Source organism: Hermetia illucens, chromosome 5 (assembly GCF_905115235.1).
Source record: "Hermetia illucens chromosome 5, iHerIll2.2.curated.20191125, whole genome shotgun sequence".
Taxonomy (NCBI): Eukaryota; Metazoa; Arthropoda; class Insecta; order Diptera; family Stratiomyidae; genus Hermetia; species Hermetia illucens.
Genome location: NC_051853.1, coordinates 56,461,181 through 56,477,879, shown reverse-complemented (window position 1 = coordinate 56,477,879; position 16,699 = coordinate 56,461,181). Strand labels below are relative to the sequence as shown.

At 39.2% G+C, this 16,699-nt stretch overlaps 1 protein-coding gene and 1 long non-coding RNA gene across 3 annotated transcripts in view; one reads left to right on the top strand and one right to left on the bottom strand.

The window, feature by feature from the left end:
- Window positions 1–2,227: 2,227 nt before the first annotated feature.
- LOC119657510 (septin-2) overlaps window positions 2,228–16,699 on the top strand; it is a 36,194-nt gene continuing 21,722 nt past the window's right edge. Inside the window, exons 1-2 of one of the 2 annotated variants that reach the window (XM_038064449.1) lie at window positions 2,228–2,455; window positions 2,526–2,626. In XM_038064449.1, the coding sequence (XP_037920377.1) occupies window positions 2,599–2,626 (28 nt within the window). In that variant the 5' untranslated portion in view covers window positions 2,228–2,455; window positions 2,526–2,598. Of the gene's footprint in view, window positions 2,627–16,699 lie in introns of both variants that reach the window. The other variant, XM_038064448.1, reaches the window with a different exon arrangement.
- Window positions 7,739–9,189, bottom strand: LOC119657511. The gene is made up of 3 exons (XR_005250143.1): window positions 8,448–9,189; window positions 8,314–8,388; window positions 7,739–7,787 (listed from the first exon to the last, which is right to left on the bottom strand). It is a non-coding gene; the product is annotated as an uncharacterized LOC119657511 (long non-coding RNA).

Below are 16,699 nucleotides of genomic sequence, written 5' to 3'. Positions count from 1 at the left end.
GAAGCAGTTAATTCGCGTGAAATGAAAGTTTGAACTGCTATGACTTTGGCGTTAATAACTAGATTTGCACGCAATTCGGCAAGTGTATACGAAATATTGTCCTCTATGCTAATACAAAATTTAGAAAATTTGGAAATTAGGATGAACTTAAGGGGGGTTTCAGTAAATTTCTAAAAGTTAGTAATATACTATTAGTAAGTTTATTTGAGCATATATCCAGGCTGGACATATTTTGAGGCCTAGATTTTATCTAAGCGCACCACCCTGATTTTTTCGGATTTTTAGTTTGGGTAGTTTCCGAAAACGAGTCCTTTAAGTGCGAACATTTTGACTTCTCACTCGCGCACTTTGCAATTCACGACAAAACTAATATCAGTTGCGAAAAGTACTAATCGAGACCTTTCATTTGATACCCTGCAAACCTATATCCGGTGAACAAAATTTTTGAATCCCCCCTTTGCATGTATGGGGAGCCCACCTTTAGACTCCACCTAAATTTATGCCACTCGCTGTATGCGTGGGATCTGTCCACCAAATTTCATTCGGATCGGTTTAGCCGTTTTGGAGAAAAGTGCGTTTGACAGACAGATAGATCGACACGTTAATCGATTTTAATAAGGCTTTGTTTTACACGAAACCTTAACAAGTCGGGAAACCGGAAGCTGGACGCTTCAGGTACGAAAGGTTTTGTGTATTTCTTAGTACGCAGCACGTAATATATCCATATATTATGTGAGAGTGATATTGACATTCATAGTCTTCAATTTTCAAAGAAGCAACAACTTCAACGTATTATAAATTTGTTAGTTATAGTGCGATTTCCATCAAACTTGGTACGATCATGCTCTACGTTATGACCTACATCACTGCAGAATTTCGTGCCGCTAGGATGAATTTAAGGGGGGTTTCCAGGCAATTACAAAAAATTATAGTAATATACTATTATTAACTTTATTTGAATAGATATCGGTATGAAAGGTATTTCGCAGCCCAGGCACCATATAGTGGCAGCCTCCTGATTTTTTTCAGATTTTTCGGTTTGGTAGTTTCTGAGAATGGCCCCCTTAAAAAAATGTTCACTTTCAACCCCCCACACTCCCCACGTTTCCAAGAAATGTCAAAACTAAGACCGGCTTCGAAAAGTACTAATCGAGACCTTTAATTTGATACCCCACATGACTATATTTGATGAAAAAAAAATTTACACCCCCCTTTTGCATGTATGGGGACCCACCCTTAAATTCAACGTAAAAGGATGTAACTCACTGTATGTGTGAGCGTTCACAGTTCCCACCTTTCTACCAAATTTGGTGTCAATCGCTATAACCGTCTCCGAGAAAAATGCGTGTGACGGACAGACAGACAGACAGACAGACAGACAGACAGACAGACAGACAGACAGACAGACAGACGGTAAACCGATTTTAATAAGGTTTTGTGTTTACACAAAACCTTAAAAAACGATCCTGATGGTTGAATTCAGTGAAAACTCATGAAAACCACATGATCGACCCTCGTCGATAAACAATTTTTGGTGCACTTCTCGGGCTAGTTTCAGTTGGGAAACATTCGGCCCTCATGTCATCATCATTTCCGGTTTTCTGTAGTAATAGTTGTTTTTGGGCGGCGTGCATGTACCTCCTACGGCATAGTTTGGAGAACATTTTCGTCTAGCCCAATTTCATTTCACCTTTAATTTTTTCCTAGCCAAATTGGAATCTAATTTTGAAGACGACGAAATTCCACAAAGATTTCCATTTGTTTTTGGTATTTTGGGAGTTCTGTTGCGACAAGTAAGTTTCAAAATAATCCATAACAGAATGGATGCTCTTGACTTCGAAAGTTTAAACTATTTCCGGAGACTTAACCAGATAAATGTTTTTTGCTCCTATTATTATTTGGGAATGAATTGAGAGAAGAGAATTTGTTTATCTATTGAGGGAATATATTATACATATGAGTATCTTTTATCTTCAATCTAAAAAACATCCGTCGTATTTCAAATAGTCGGATTTCAAACAATACAGATATTTCTGAAACATTCTTGCATGTGAATTCATATTGGAAAAATAGAAAGTGAATTAAATTTTCTCAGCAAGACTGTAACAGGTGGCTTCTGGTCAATTCATTCCATCCCAGCTAACTCCCCCATTGTGGAGGCAGCATAAGTTCCTCCACTAGACAACTAGTCTGGAGGAGGAAGCTTGAATGCACTTTCCGTTAGCAAGATTCATTTTCAGTTCTCTTCGGTGTCTAGCGTGGAATAGGTCTGCGGAGACGTCGGTACCGGTTCGAGGCGCCTCCATGCACTAGAAGCAAATCCATGATAACAAAAGTGTCGAAATCTTAAGTGCAGCAGTGTTCTGTTGTTAGCACTGTTTTAACCGGCCACAAGTGATTGTATAATATTCAGATTGGTGCTGCTTCCTTTGTCGGTTCTCCTCCATACACCTGGGTCAGTTCCAGCGTTTGTACTATATTAGGTGATAGTATTTTCTGCGGGTGATAGTATTTTCTGTATGTAGGGCCGCCACGAAAATCGCTTTCATACAGTGAGTGACCACAGGCCTAGAAGTGAACCTTGTGACCATAACTAACATGCGTTCAACGGAACTCAGACGAAAAGGTATGAAGAATTTTCTCTATTTCAATTGTATTACTTCGCCAAATCGGGGCCACGCTGGTCGTAAGCAAATTACTAATTACATGCAATTTACAGCCCAGTAATGGCTTGTTGTCTTGTAGCAAGTGTGCGCATTGACTTAGTGTTTAGCAAGTAATTCGCATCAATTACAGCGACAGTACCCCATATCTGAGACAAAACGGCCGGTGGCCGGCTACCGGACTGTAAAAGAAACGAGCATTTATGAACTATTGCCGTACGTTTGCGAATTATTCGAATCAGTGAACTGTCGGTGCAGTGGATGCACTTTCTTGTATAGCATAACCAACTCTCGTCTAATGCAATTACCGGTCATTCGTTTCCATTTGTACAATCGAGTAAACTTTGGTAATTATACGAGTAAAAAGTTGGCCTTTCCTTTCTAGTCCGCACTCAAACCTTTTTACGCTTAGAAAGCCAATTATTTCAGAAAAAATCCAATAACCTTTCAGTATCGAATGGCGAGAAATTACATTCCATAAGCAAAAAATATCTCAAGGAAATTTAAGCCTCTAAAGTAGTCGTTGACCTACTTTTCCACGAAATGGCTTCATCACACTTCGTGCACCGCAAAACTTCTCAATCCCATTAGAAGGGTGTCTTGCACTTGCCTGAATAGCGATTTATGGGGTAATTACCTCCTCCTTGGTCATATGCAGAGGTATCACTCGTGACAGCTTAGATTACATTACTCTTCATGCAGGTCAGGGATTATGACGCCAGGGTGGATTCCATGCAACAGTTCTACCTTCAATATCCTTTAGAAAAGAAAACGCATTCATTCTACAAGCAATTTCGGTGTCACAAGTCAGCAGCCTACTTTCTTAGTGATTGCTTCACTATTGTACGAGTAAGTGTGCATGCATCCATTTTCCCGGGTATCTATCGATGCAATTTCAGGGAAAACAATGAGTTTGAATGAGCCTTTCTTCCCCTATTACTGGAAATGCTGTTGACCGATCGATTTTCCACACGTCAATGTATCCACTAAATGTTCGGGCCGCATATCAAAAACAGGACATGCGCTTTTCCGATATAGTGAAGGTTAGGAGGGAGGCGGCAGATTTTTTTCGCGGGGAAAATATACTTTGATAAGACAGTGAGAGAACTACATTGCGGTAGGAAAGTAAAGTTATCTTTGCTTAAAGATCTTTAGCCTGAAATGGGGTTAAGGATAATTTGTAAGTGTTGTTAGTTGACTTGACAATATTCGACATAAGGGCAATGATAAAAAACTTTCGGCATTTAAAGATTGGTAGAACATCTTGATTCAATAATACTCCAAATAGAAATTTGGCTATCTTTTCTTTGAAATAAATTGAGTGAATTTTATCGATTTCAACTAGTAAACCGTGACTTACCTTTTTAGGTATGCGAAGTAAGATCAGATAAAGATTTAGATTTATTGTTATCGGAAATTGACTCATTTACATTGCGTACATATGCGAGGCATGTCCAAAAAGTAAGTGGACTTAATTTGAATAAGTTTAAAAAAATGTTTAAAAATAGAAGAAAACAGGAAATGTAACCATTTACATTTGCACTTGTATAAGTTATTTTTCAACATGGTCGCCTTCACTTCCATGCAGGTAATCAATTCTTTACAAGCCTGCCTCGGAAAAGTTTTCGGTGAGTTTCCTTGCCCACGTCTCCGGCTCTCCCGTGACCTCCTCATCCATTGAATATCCTGTCCGACTTGAGGGAAATGAACAAACAGTAATAACCGAGTAGGGAAAATAATCATCTTCGAGTTTTTAGTACTGTAAAAACTCTTTGAAGGTCTCTATTTATTCAACTTGAGTTGTTTTGTCAATTGTTTTGGGACCTACCTCGCAGACAGTCTCCGAAATCCAAGGGTTTCTGTGATTTTTTCGTGCAACAAAGGTCTGGATCGTTTTTAGAAATACATGTCCTTCTAATGAGCCTGATACACTCTTTTAGTCTAGCATGCATGTATTCAAAAATGCGATTACAGAGCGACTGACAAATACTACCGATCGCAATGAAAGTGTCCACAGGACACTTTTAGTTGACTTTTATATGGTTGCCATTCCTACCTTAACGTGATATAGCGGGTCAACCATGCATACGCGTTAGCGTTCATGGTTGTCTGAAATGCGCTTCAACTCCTTCCAGAACTTCGCGAAAAGCCTAGACTCCGCCTCGACTGTTCTGCGCCAAGTGTATTGGGGCAACCCATTCATTGACAATCTTGGCAGAAAGAACGTAAGTACTGAACAGGCTAAATTTACCTTGGTGTTGACATTACAGATAAAACAGCGAAGGCGGATTTAGCGCTGTTAATGCGTCAAGCGATATCCCGTTCGGTGCCGCCGTCAGAAGAAACAAAGCTTTCTAAATATACAGATTTGCAGATAGGAAGAACCTTGGTATTGTTGTTGTTTATCTTTAGTTCGACTCTATTTGCTTCTGTTTACAATGAGAGGGGTAAACAGCTGCCATCAGCGTTGTCGAGGTGTTTGACGTCATGGTTCACTAAAGTTCGCCATGTCAAGGGCAATGCAGCTTGAAGGACATCACCCCTTTGGACCCCAAATTCGACATTTGACATTTTGTGGCGTCATATATTGCTCTGATAATAACTACCAGTTTTTCTGGAATCCGCCTCCCGCATAATATTGATGTCGTCCATCCAGAAGGATCTGGACCAGAAACCAACCTGCTCTCTGTCGATTAGGCTCTCGAGATGTTTCTTGATGTGTATACGGTTCTGAAATTATTGCGATCGGCGGCAATCTCTGCTTTCTTGGCTAGCGTAACACCAATTTCCAATTGTCATAGCACAAACTACGTTCACTTTACCGGGATTTCGCGGCGACCACTAGAACCTTAAATCCCTGTCGTTCTTCAATTGGCTTCAACGATTCCATAGTTGGCCGCATCACCTGACACCCTTTCGAAAAAAAGGAAATTTTTGATGACAGCTTAATACTCATCAATATTCTCAGGTGAATTACTCACTGTATCTGCCATCGATAGCTCTCCCACTGTCGGGCGGCAGCGATCTCACACAGACTGTCACTGTAGAAATCCCCACTATTATTGTCCAATCATGTTTCTCCATCGTGTGTCCCAGCAAGGCATTGTCAGCTCTCATCTTGGAAGAAAGCATCCTTTTCTCTTACATCAGAAATCTCCGTTGGTACATAGCACTATATAATTGTGAAGCTCCTTAATTTGAACCTTGCAGTCGAAAACCTATCAGAAATCGACTACCAGAACAAAAAAGCGCGCCTTGCGATAGTCGTCAATAACAATCCGACATCGAATTCGCGTTTGCTACTACGTGGCGTTCCAGAGTACAAAGGAGCATTGCCGCAAAAGAGAGAGGAGAACTCTCCAGAGTCCCGCTATCTCACTTCGCCTTAGTCCATAATCTTCACGTCAATATATATCGTTGGAATTCTCATTCGAGTTGGAGAAAGCGAGCATTTTGGGGAAGCTCAACACGGTTGTCAAGGAGTGTGAGTCTCCCAGAAACCCGTATATTATTAAAGGAGAGTCAAAAATCACTCGAAATGTATTCTTTGGCAGTAAACGCGTCCTCTGCTTCACTGTTCGTGGCTAAAAGCAAATCCGCAGCACTTGTGCTTCCAATGATATCCCTCGTATCTATTTTCCGTATTGGATTCCAAAGCTATATTTATTCATACTATGAGGAGTGCCGCTCGAGACCCTATATTATACTCATTCGCACCATTCTTACACTTTAACTAGATGCAATATTTTTGATTTCAATATTTCACTTAGTATTTTTTAAGGTGTGTAGGTCCATTTTCATGGAAATTCTCACAAAATTTAGATTATTATCTATACAGAGTACCCCGTTTATGATGGGGAATAGTTCCGCTTGTTTGAGGAAAATTGGTCCACGAAATGGGTACGCTGGCTTTTACCGTTACCGAGTTATGGTGTTTTTCGTGAAAAGTGGGACTTTTCCAACGATCCATTTTCTCTTTGTTTTTCAAACTTCTTCCTTTCTGCATTTTTAAAGTTTTGTTTGTAAAACCTCATACATGCAAAAGGGGGGTCTACATTTTTTCACCGAATATAGTCATGTTGGGTGTCAAATAAAAGGTCTCGATCTGTACTTTTCGAAGCAAGTCCCGGATTTGACATTAGTTGGAAAGGCGGGGAGTACGGGGGTTGAAAACTATCATTTCTTTAATGGACCCGTTCTCAGAAACTTTCCAACCGACAAGTCTGAAAAAAAAATCACGAAACTGCCTTTATATGGTGTCCAGACCCCAAAATATTCCTAATATCAATACCTGCTCAAATTAAGTTAGTAATAGTATGTTAGTATGTTTTCGGGGAAGTTAACTAGAGATTAAAAATTATGAGGCATGATATCCCCAAGTTTGGACAAAATTGTACTACTACTAACAAAGTTACGGTAGCTCACAGTTACCTTTTCTGTGTAAATTGCAACTCCAAATACTGAATGTCAATATCACATTAAAGTGAATAATTTGAGATACTAAATATCCACATAAATTACGGGCTACGTACAAATGAAATAGTTCTGCACTCAAATATATGTACTTATATATAAAAAAAACTCTGAGGCGTCTAGCTTCCGGTATCCGGACTTGATTTTTTATTTTCTATTCACCAGGGCCGTAGAGAGAAAATGCGGGCCGGGAGAGAAAATTAAATAAGTCCTCTTATTAAACATATATTTCAATAAAATCTAACTTGAATCAAATTAGGTCGAAAGAAGGCTCCATAATTGCTCGTACTGAAGTGTTTTTATCTGCTTTGTGAAGTTGGCTTTGGGTCCTGGTAGATTAAGCTTAAAATACAGGGGCAGATCCTTAATGGAAGACAATAAGTCATTTACTCGCATGAGCTTAAAACTATGCAGCCTTCTGATACCTTTACTTAATTTAAATTGTTATTCCAGGCCTCAGAAAAAACTCCGGGAGGGATTCACCCCGACGTATCTTCGTCCGCATTGGCGCTTGGTTGCTTGAGCCCAGAGTTTAATGGAGGTGTTTGGGCATCCCAGTTTGATCAACAGGTCAACTATGACTTTCGTTCAAATTTTCTATAGTATTGTTGAAGATTCGATTTCAACGACCCTTCTAAAACCATCGCAACCCTGTAAAGAGATGCCCTTTTTTCCTTGGTTGCTTTTATATGGGATGGGTTATTGGGAACCCGACTTTTTTGGGCATTGAAAAGAAAATATCCAGAAAAAAAAATTTGAAAAATGGTGAACCATGAATGGAATTCTTGCTTTCTTCTTTGCTTTTTGCAGGAGTTCTGTTTTTTTCAGTAATCTCATAAAGTCAATATACTAATCTTTGTCTGGAATTTCCATCGGACATTTAATTTATTAGCTAGAACATACTTTAGAAGCAGGGTTTTTAACGAGCCTGAATAATTAGGCATTTTGCCAAAGTATGTTCCATTTCCATTGGAATACCTTCTTGGCGATCTACTCCAATCTTATCAACCTCAGTTTTACCTATGAAAATTATACAAAATTCCCAAAGGAGGGTTTTGCCCGATTTGAAATATCCTGCTGATAGCTTCTATTTCGTCTAGATATATGCCATCCTTTCGTTTGAACCTACTTCTCATATGGTAAAATTTATTAAATTGATGATGATGATTAAAATTACTATTTTTTCCATGGAAATGCACCTGAAGTGCAACAACCTCTTCTGCTGGTGCAAGTTAGATGCGGCAAAACGTCACTGAAATACCGATAGAGAATTATTAACTGAATGTGAATTGGACGGGAATAATAAACTACCACGACTCTGTCAGTGAAAACGTGGAGGAAACTACACATACTGATAACCTGGTTCTGATTTTTCTATGGCATAGAAGAGAGACGCTCAGACCAAGAAATTTTTTTATCAGTTCATCACATCATTCATTCATCACATTCACAATAGCTCTCACCCTGATACTCCTCATAGTCAACTTGCATGAGGTTCTTACTTATAAATGCGCCTGTGTTATATCATCGGAGAAGCGATCATTGGTTACACAATGTTAACATAAACTATAGATTCGCGGTTCCGTAAAGATGTTTTTCAATCCACTGCGCTGAAACTATGAGAGGTTTTGTTAAAATCAGTGTCTGCTACATTTTCCATACAATTTCCTTAAAATCGATAATCTATATCTCAAGGACTATGACATTGATCACAATGTCGCCAAATGTCGATTCATTTATTCGATTCTAAAAGGTGCTTCACGATCTAGCTATCAAGTGCTCCCCGAATATATTGTGATTATGGATAAACTTGGCATTTCAGTTCTTGCAGTCACATGGAGAAATGAAACTTGAATCTCCCAAGTTGCTTCTCAATGCTTCCATAAACTCTTTGAAGCACTCCTGCCCCATGGGGTATATCAATAAGAACTGATTGGGAGCAACGAAAATGGTTCTATTTGATTGAGGTGCTACACCAGGGCCGTCATTAATTGGTAACAAGTCAAATCGTTTAGTGCCATCAGCGTTGAGAGGGTTGTTAAAATATGGGAACATGGCGCCCAACAACAATTTGGCATAATATGTATGCTCTTCATCTCGTAGCGGTTTCCGATACACTATTTGTAAACTTGGAATACTTCTCTAAATTAGGTAGGTAGGTCACCGTGTTTAATCGAGTTTCGCATGTATCCATTACCTCTGATGGTCTTCTCTGTTGATTTACGTTCTACATCATCGCTTGGAAGTACTGTGGTTTTAGTAGTATTTGCAAAAAAAAAGCTAAAATTGGGCTGGATTCATCGCGGATTGATTCGATAGTGGTTTTGTATTGTTTTTGCTCTGTACCATAATCAATGTTTATTCCCGATTAATTAATACGAGCATGGGCGTACGTTTTCTACTAAAGGCCGTTGATTTTCCGGGTTGATGAGTTTTTCTTTCGTCGCAGTAAAAGCCACCCTCTCCGAAATAATGTGGTCAAAAGAAAGTTTAAGTGGACATGTCCATGCATGTGGTTGGTTCCGGTCCAAGAGTGACTAGTTCGTCGAAGTTGACTAATTTCAATAAATAAATTTAGTAGAAGTTTAATAATCCAAAGAAACTGATTATGTTCAATATTACTTATTTAGATAGATTACGCATTTGAACTTAATTTTCCTAATTTGCCTGGACTATTCTACATACGAGTATTTAAAATGTTACATCAAATTAGGTTGATTCTAGACCACTGAAATATTTTGATTTTATAGACCTAAACTTACCATATTGCGGCCCACAAACGTAAGTGAATACTCACAAACAAAATGTTATTTCTGGGCGGGTTGTTTGGCTTCATTATATGAGTTTCTTGCTGGCTTAGGTTAATATTGCAAGTCACGGGGTAAGATATTTGAGTTCAACATGGACTGTCAAATTTGTCAAAAAAGGCTGATTATTCCAAATAAACAAAGGTATTAGATAGCCCACGAATTCACACCATAGTCAATGTCGAATTGCACTTGGTTGGTACTCTAATTCGAAATTGGGAAAGTACTGATAGACGTATTTGATTTCTTATTGTCGGCTCTTTTTGGTTGATTGGGTTAGCCCCTTAACTAAGGACTTAGCCACATTATTTTTCTATAAGACTTCCTAAAACGGAACAGAAATTTTGTGTAAGAAAGCATGGAACCTATTAGCATAAAAGGCCCAATAAAATAATGTGACGCTCGCCACCTCTCAGCCTTGATGAATGTCAGAATATATAGGGGGGCCAATATAGACCCGGATCATTATCTCGTTGGCATAGTGCTCCGACCTCGAAATGCGACACCACCTACCAAACCCTTCTGACAATCAGATGAGAGTGAATACTGAAGCCATTCACAACACAACCTTCCGCAACACCTATAAGAGGGAAATGGATTCCACAATAACCGCAGTCAACAGAGCCGTTGGAGATGAAGCATCAAGCTTCACAACCGCCTGAAGAACGTTATCATTGATACAGCCACAAATATACTTGGGCCCAGCCAAAAAAAAAGTCGGAACGGCTGGTTTGACGATGAATGTAAGCTAGCAACGGAACGGAAGAATGCTGCATACCGAGTAATGTTGCACTCCGTCGAGTGGAGAAGCGACTTCACAGACGGAAAAAAGAAGCCTGAGAGAACCAATAAGTCCGTGAACTAGTAAAGTACAGGGAGCAGCCGCACCAGGCGCGGAAGTTTTAACAACAAGTCAGCAGGATGAAGCCTTATACACCTCGATACTCATCCTGCCGAGACAAAGAAGGAAATCTGATTTCTGACAGAATGGGCATATTGGAGCGATGGGTTGAGTACTTTGATGAGCTACTGAACAACCAGAACTGAAGACGACGGACAAATACTGCCACCACCAAGCATAGAAGAACCAGTCCGTGCAATTCGTCGGCTTAAGTCGCCAGGAGCAGATGGATCAACTGATGCTCAAAGTATGGGACAGCGAATCAATGTCTGACGACTGGCAACGAGGCATTATCTGTCCCATACATAAAAAGGGGGACATCGCGTACTGCAGCAGCTATAGAGGTATCATGTGGCTGAGTAGCCTCTATAAGATATTATCCACTATCTTGTTAGGTCGGATAGCCCCATACGCCCACAACATCATTGGCCCATACCAAAGAGGCTTCACTCCAGGCAAATCAGCAATAGATAAGATTTTCTCTCTGCGGCAAGCGATGGAAAAACTGTTGGAATATGGACACCAGTTGCACCATCTATTCATCGACTTTAAAACCGCCTATGATAGCATAACCAGGGTAAAACTGTACACGGCCAAAATTGATAAGACTGACTAAGCTGACCCTGGCCAATGTGTGACGCCAGATAAAAGCAGCAGAATTACTCTCGAGACCATTCAACATCAACAACGGTCTAAGACAAGGGGATGCCCTATCATGTGTCCTCTTTAACCTGGCCCTGAAGAAAATGATTCGTGATGCCGATGTAAATGCTAGAGGCACCATCCTCTTCAAGTCCACCCAACTACTAGCCTACGCTGACGATATCGACATCATGTGAAGAACAACCCGAGATGTACAATCTATCTTCATTCAGATCGAGCAGGCGTTAATCGGCGCGACATCTTGGGCTGTACATCAATGAAGGCAAGACAAAGTGTATGGTGGCAACGTCAGCACCAAAAACCAACCAACCAACAACATCGAATTGCACTGGTCAAACGAAAATAATGAAGATAGGAGACTACAAGCCTATGTTGACATCATGGGAAGAACGACTCGAGACGTACAAACCGCACTGATCAAACGAGAAGAATAAAGTTAGGAGATTAAAACTTTAAAACCATTGAAAATTTCTCCTATCCAGGGTCGAAAATCACAACCGATAACAGCTATGACGATGAAATCTGCGCACGGTTGTTGGCTGCCAATAAGCCTATTTCAGTTTACAAAAACTGTTTCGCTCATCATAGGGTTAAAGCTCTTACTGGACAAGATTATTTTCTTGCCAGTCCTTATGTATTCCTCGGAGACTTGGGTTTTTAGCAAAAGAAACTGCGATGAATCCTCCGAAGAATTTTAGGCCCCCTACATGAGGAGTACATAATGCCTACATAACGATGAAATCTATGGTGTGGATAAAATCCAGCTCAATAGGTTACGGTTGGCGGGTCCTTAATCCGTATGGATGAGGATTATCCAGCCCGGAAAGTCTATAAGGGCAATATTTATGGTAGAAAAAGAAGACGAGGCAGACCCTGCCTGAGATGGAGCGATGGCGTAAGCAGGACGCCAGACAGTTTTTAGGGATATCGAATTTGTGGACCTCGGGGCAAAACCGGGATGTCTGGAGTTCCTTATTAAGGCGGGCCTGGACCGGATACCGGTTGTTGCGCCGTTGATGATGATGATACCAGAATGATGTAGCTCGACTCTCGCAATAGGACTCCTGTGGATGCCCTACTTCATATTGTTCTTTCGCATTATGGACACACACTGACAACTTGTCCGCATGGTGACCGTAATTTAGAGTGCTTACCCTGCCCTTCAGCAGTGTGCCTGACTCTATTTTTCTCTTTTTACGGCGCGTTAAAATATTACTGACAGAACCTTTGGCCATACTATATATTTTTGTCAAAACTAGGCGTACTATTATCCACCATGTAAAATCTGAAAAATTTCCAAGAATAGATTCTTAGATGATGATGTTAAACGCTAATCTGGTGGAGACATCGAAGGAAACCTCTCCAGCCCACTCCAGGTTTTTTTATTTTTTTCCCGGAATTCCATGTTCCAGTTTTTGAGGTTAAAATTTGAACCTTACTTTTGAGAGCCCATATGAAGGACTGCCTATGCTTGACAGAATTGGTCTCAATGGACAGTCTGCATTTCGCCTACTGGATCGATCCTAACGCTTTTGTAGGTTGCTTTATCATCCAAATTAGTCTGCATTTTAGACATGTACTCCTGGCAGCGTAATAGGAACTTCCTATGCTAACCGTCCGCTATTATTATCCTTTCAAGACTTTTAAACTGTTCGCCATACATGTGTCTCAGCATTTCTTAGGTCCTAAGACTATCTTCCATATTACATTTGGAAATTAACGATTTTCCGCTCAAAGGTGGTATTAATTAGTAACTGCTGGTAATTGCCTTCGTTATTTTAATAAAAGCAAGTGAATCACAAATTTGATAAAAAATATATGTTCACTGGGCCGTGCTCGAAGAGTATCGCCGTATGTGCCATATGTAATAATTTAGGAGCTGCTCTTGGAAAACAACTCGGAATTCCAGTGAACATTTTTTTACTGGTATCAAATTTTTCTTTTCTCTTCTCTAGGTTGAAAATATAACAAAAAAGCATACAATGATTTTTCTACATATTCCTATATAAAGAAACAAGTTTTCATTCTAAACTATCTCTTCTGTATATTTTCAACTACCAAACCTGCGGGTACACACTACACTATCTGAATCCGAACATACCATTAAAACAAAAACTCGACATCCTTTAGCAATACCACATTTTCCACAATTGGCTGAGTTTTGAATTAAAATGTGGCACATATGTATGTTACGATGACGTAATTATAAAACTTTAAAGCAAAACTGATAATTATTATTCATATTCTATTGTATATGAATAATAATAGGTTATAATCAGTGAACTTGATCCTCCAAACGTTAACATTTTGCTCATTATATTCATATCTTCATGCGTTAAATTAATAAATATGTATGTATTCAACTTGCAACATTCAACCTTTTGTTATTTAAAACGATTATTAAACAATATTTCGAGTATCTTTTATAGTTGAAATAAACATTTGGTTAGATTATTTTGTGACTTGACAGATTAGCTCTGTACACATTAATATACTCATAACTATTAGATTTTACTTTCATCCCATTAAACAAATTCGAAGAACAATAGAATGTTACTATTACTAGTATTTCATTAGCATACTTTATTCTGTAGACAAAATTATGTTTCATATTAAGTTTCGGACGGAAATCAGGTCTCACCTTTTTCGGTGCTTGAAATGGTTTTGAGCACTGAAATAGGAAGCAACTCGTTCCCGAATCATTGGTTTTCGGAATGAAATAAAAAGGTCTTTGTCCCAAATCTAGAAAATAAACTCTTCTTTATATTAAAGAATTTCGGGATAACACCAAGAAACGTTGATAATCTACTAAATAAATGCATATTTGGTATTATAAATTTTGTTCTACATATTTCCAATGTAAATCCGATTTTTTGACAAAGCAAAACTATTATCTTTCTTATCAACAAACAACAAACAAAACCATTTGCTTCTGCACAAGTAGAACAAACTATTCATTCTGTTAAATTCTATATACTTTTTAAAGGGGTTATTGTTCTACTTGCTTCCATATCATACTAAATTAAAGCTTTGTATTCACCATATATAAAATTAGCGGGGATTATCAAGGAAAACATTGTTTTGTATGGAGCCAACTTGATTGCTCATCAAGGTGTCCATATATGAAAAGAGAGTATTAAACGGTGTGCTTCGAAGTAGTTTCAGTTACAATATGACCATAAATATTAAAAATAGAACTATGAACTGATGTGAATTTCCAGCTAAACTGCATGGACTTCCCAGCAATGATAGAATTTGTTACATATGTATATACATTGAGAGTTATATATAAGTTGTTTCAAAAACTTTTCTCTTTTATTCATTTGTGAAATGATACTCTCCCTGGACGCTTAAACAAGTTTGGATTGTGTCATGCTGTCGTATGTGAATAGGTGCATATATTCACAGATTAGATTGTCCATTAGGTTGATGATAGGTACTGCCACTTTATTTCTGCGGTAAAAAAGGCATTGCAGTTAAATTCTACAAAATCCATTTATGTTTCGATCTAGTCAATGGGCCAGAATCGTTGAGAATGTTTTTCATCAGTACATTCTGATCATTCTTTTCCCGGTAAGCAATAATTTTCAATAAAAAGTAACACATCAACATATTTTAGTGGGCGTTGAAGAATTATTTTCAATTTTTATCTAAAAATAGCGAAAGCAATGTCATTATTAGGAAGATAAATGGCTTTTACTCTTGGGTTATACACAAGCCCATCTACGTATGCATGAACATGTGTTGTTCGTTTTGATAAATTTAATTTACCGCCAACAATATTTAGCGTCAAATTGTTGACGAATGACGAAAGCTTAACAACCCCTAATTTGTTGATATGCATAGCTAGAAATTCATTATAAAGAAAAAGATTAATATGTTGGCGCATAAATAATAAGTCGGGAACCCGGAAGCTGCACATATCTAAAGCATGAAAGCATCTGGTTACTGTATCGAAAATAGTCCACTATGTGATATCAGGTGTTTATGTACTTAATATTTTTAACATGGCCTAATAAGAGAAATTTGGTTTGGGTTCTAGAATAATTGTCCAGTAGTTCATGGTTCGAAAGAATAATCTCATCTCATCAAACCTTGGGAAACCATGCCTTGAAATCGGGCTGATCTTTCAGTTACAACCTTTTGCTTTCGTCACTGGTTTATGATTGGATTTCGGAATGTGCGAACGGTTCTCGACGACGGTGTTGAAGCTCCCCAGAATGGTCTTTTGATCTAATATTAGTGATACAGGCTGGGCATTCTGGAGTTCAGCGACAACGACTCTGGGGAGTACTCTTTTCCCTCTTGCTACGGAAAATCCTAGGAAATGAAGCGTCGCATGTGCCACGGCAAAAGGGTATTTGTTATTGCGGTAGCCAATGGAGCAGAAACTCCCTCAAATATTTGCTATTTCACTACCGCGTAGTGCATGACGAATGAGCCTGTGCGATGGTCCTCTCAGGGCCATTAACGTTCTGCTGGCTGGCTCTGCATTGGGAAAGGGAGAGAAGCGAAATCAGACTGAAGATAAATACCAGGAAACTTAAGGTTCTCAGTCTAACGGGACATCGCACTCTTCCGTCCATTAATGGACAGATCTTGGAGGATCTCGTTCAATTTGCCAATCTTAGTAGGGTTGCCTTTGACGACGATGGTACCGAGTGTGTTATCACCCGACGCGTTAAAAGCGACCTTCGTTGTTTGGTCGAAATTTTGGAAATGCGTATATCTCAAAAACAACATGAAGTTGAGGTTGTCCCCCGTAAATATCCTATGTGTGCTTTTATATGAGAGTCACACATGGGAAGTAGTCATCATTGTTACTCAAAAGCTTGAAGCCTGCATTAATATATATTCCCACTGTCTTTCGTTTACTATGATCTGGGAGAATTTCGAACGATGTGCCGAGTCAGCGCACGGGCCAGGTACTGGAATGTGTTAATTAGAAGAGAAAAATGGCATTGGATAGGCCTCACTTTAAAAGTGTGACAAATGGATTGGTGTCTACGCCATGCAATGCAGGCTTCCCCGAAACACATGGGGAGAACTGAAGCGCATTTCGTCAAACTGAGAACCACGGCGTGTGCCTCTGGGGAAAACAATGAGTATATTTTTTCAACAACCAGAAAGTGTTGCTCTAAAATAGGATCAATTCCTAGTGGGACAGATTTCGTCAATTACTGCGGAGAAAC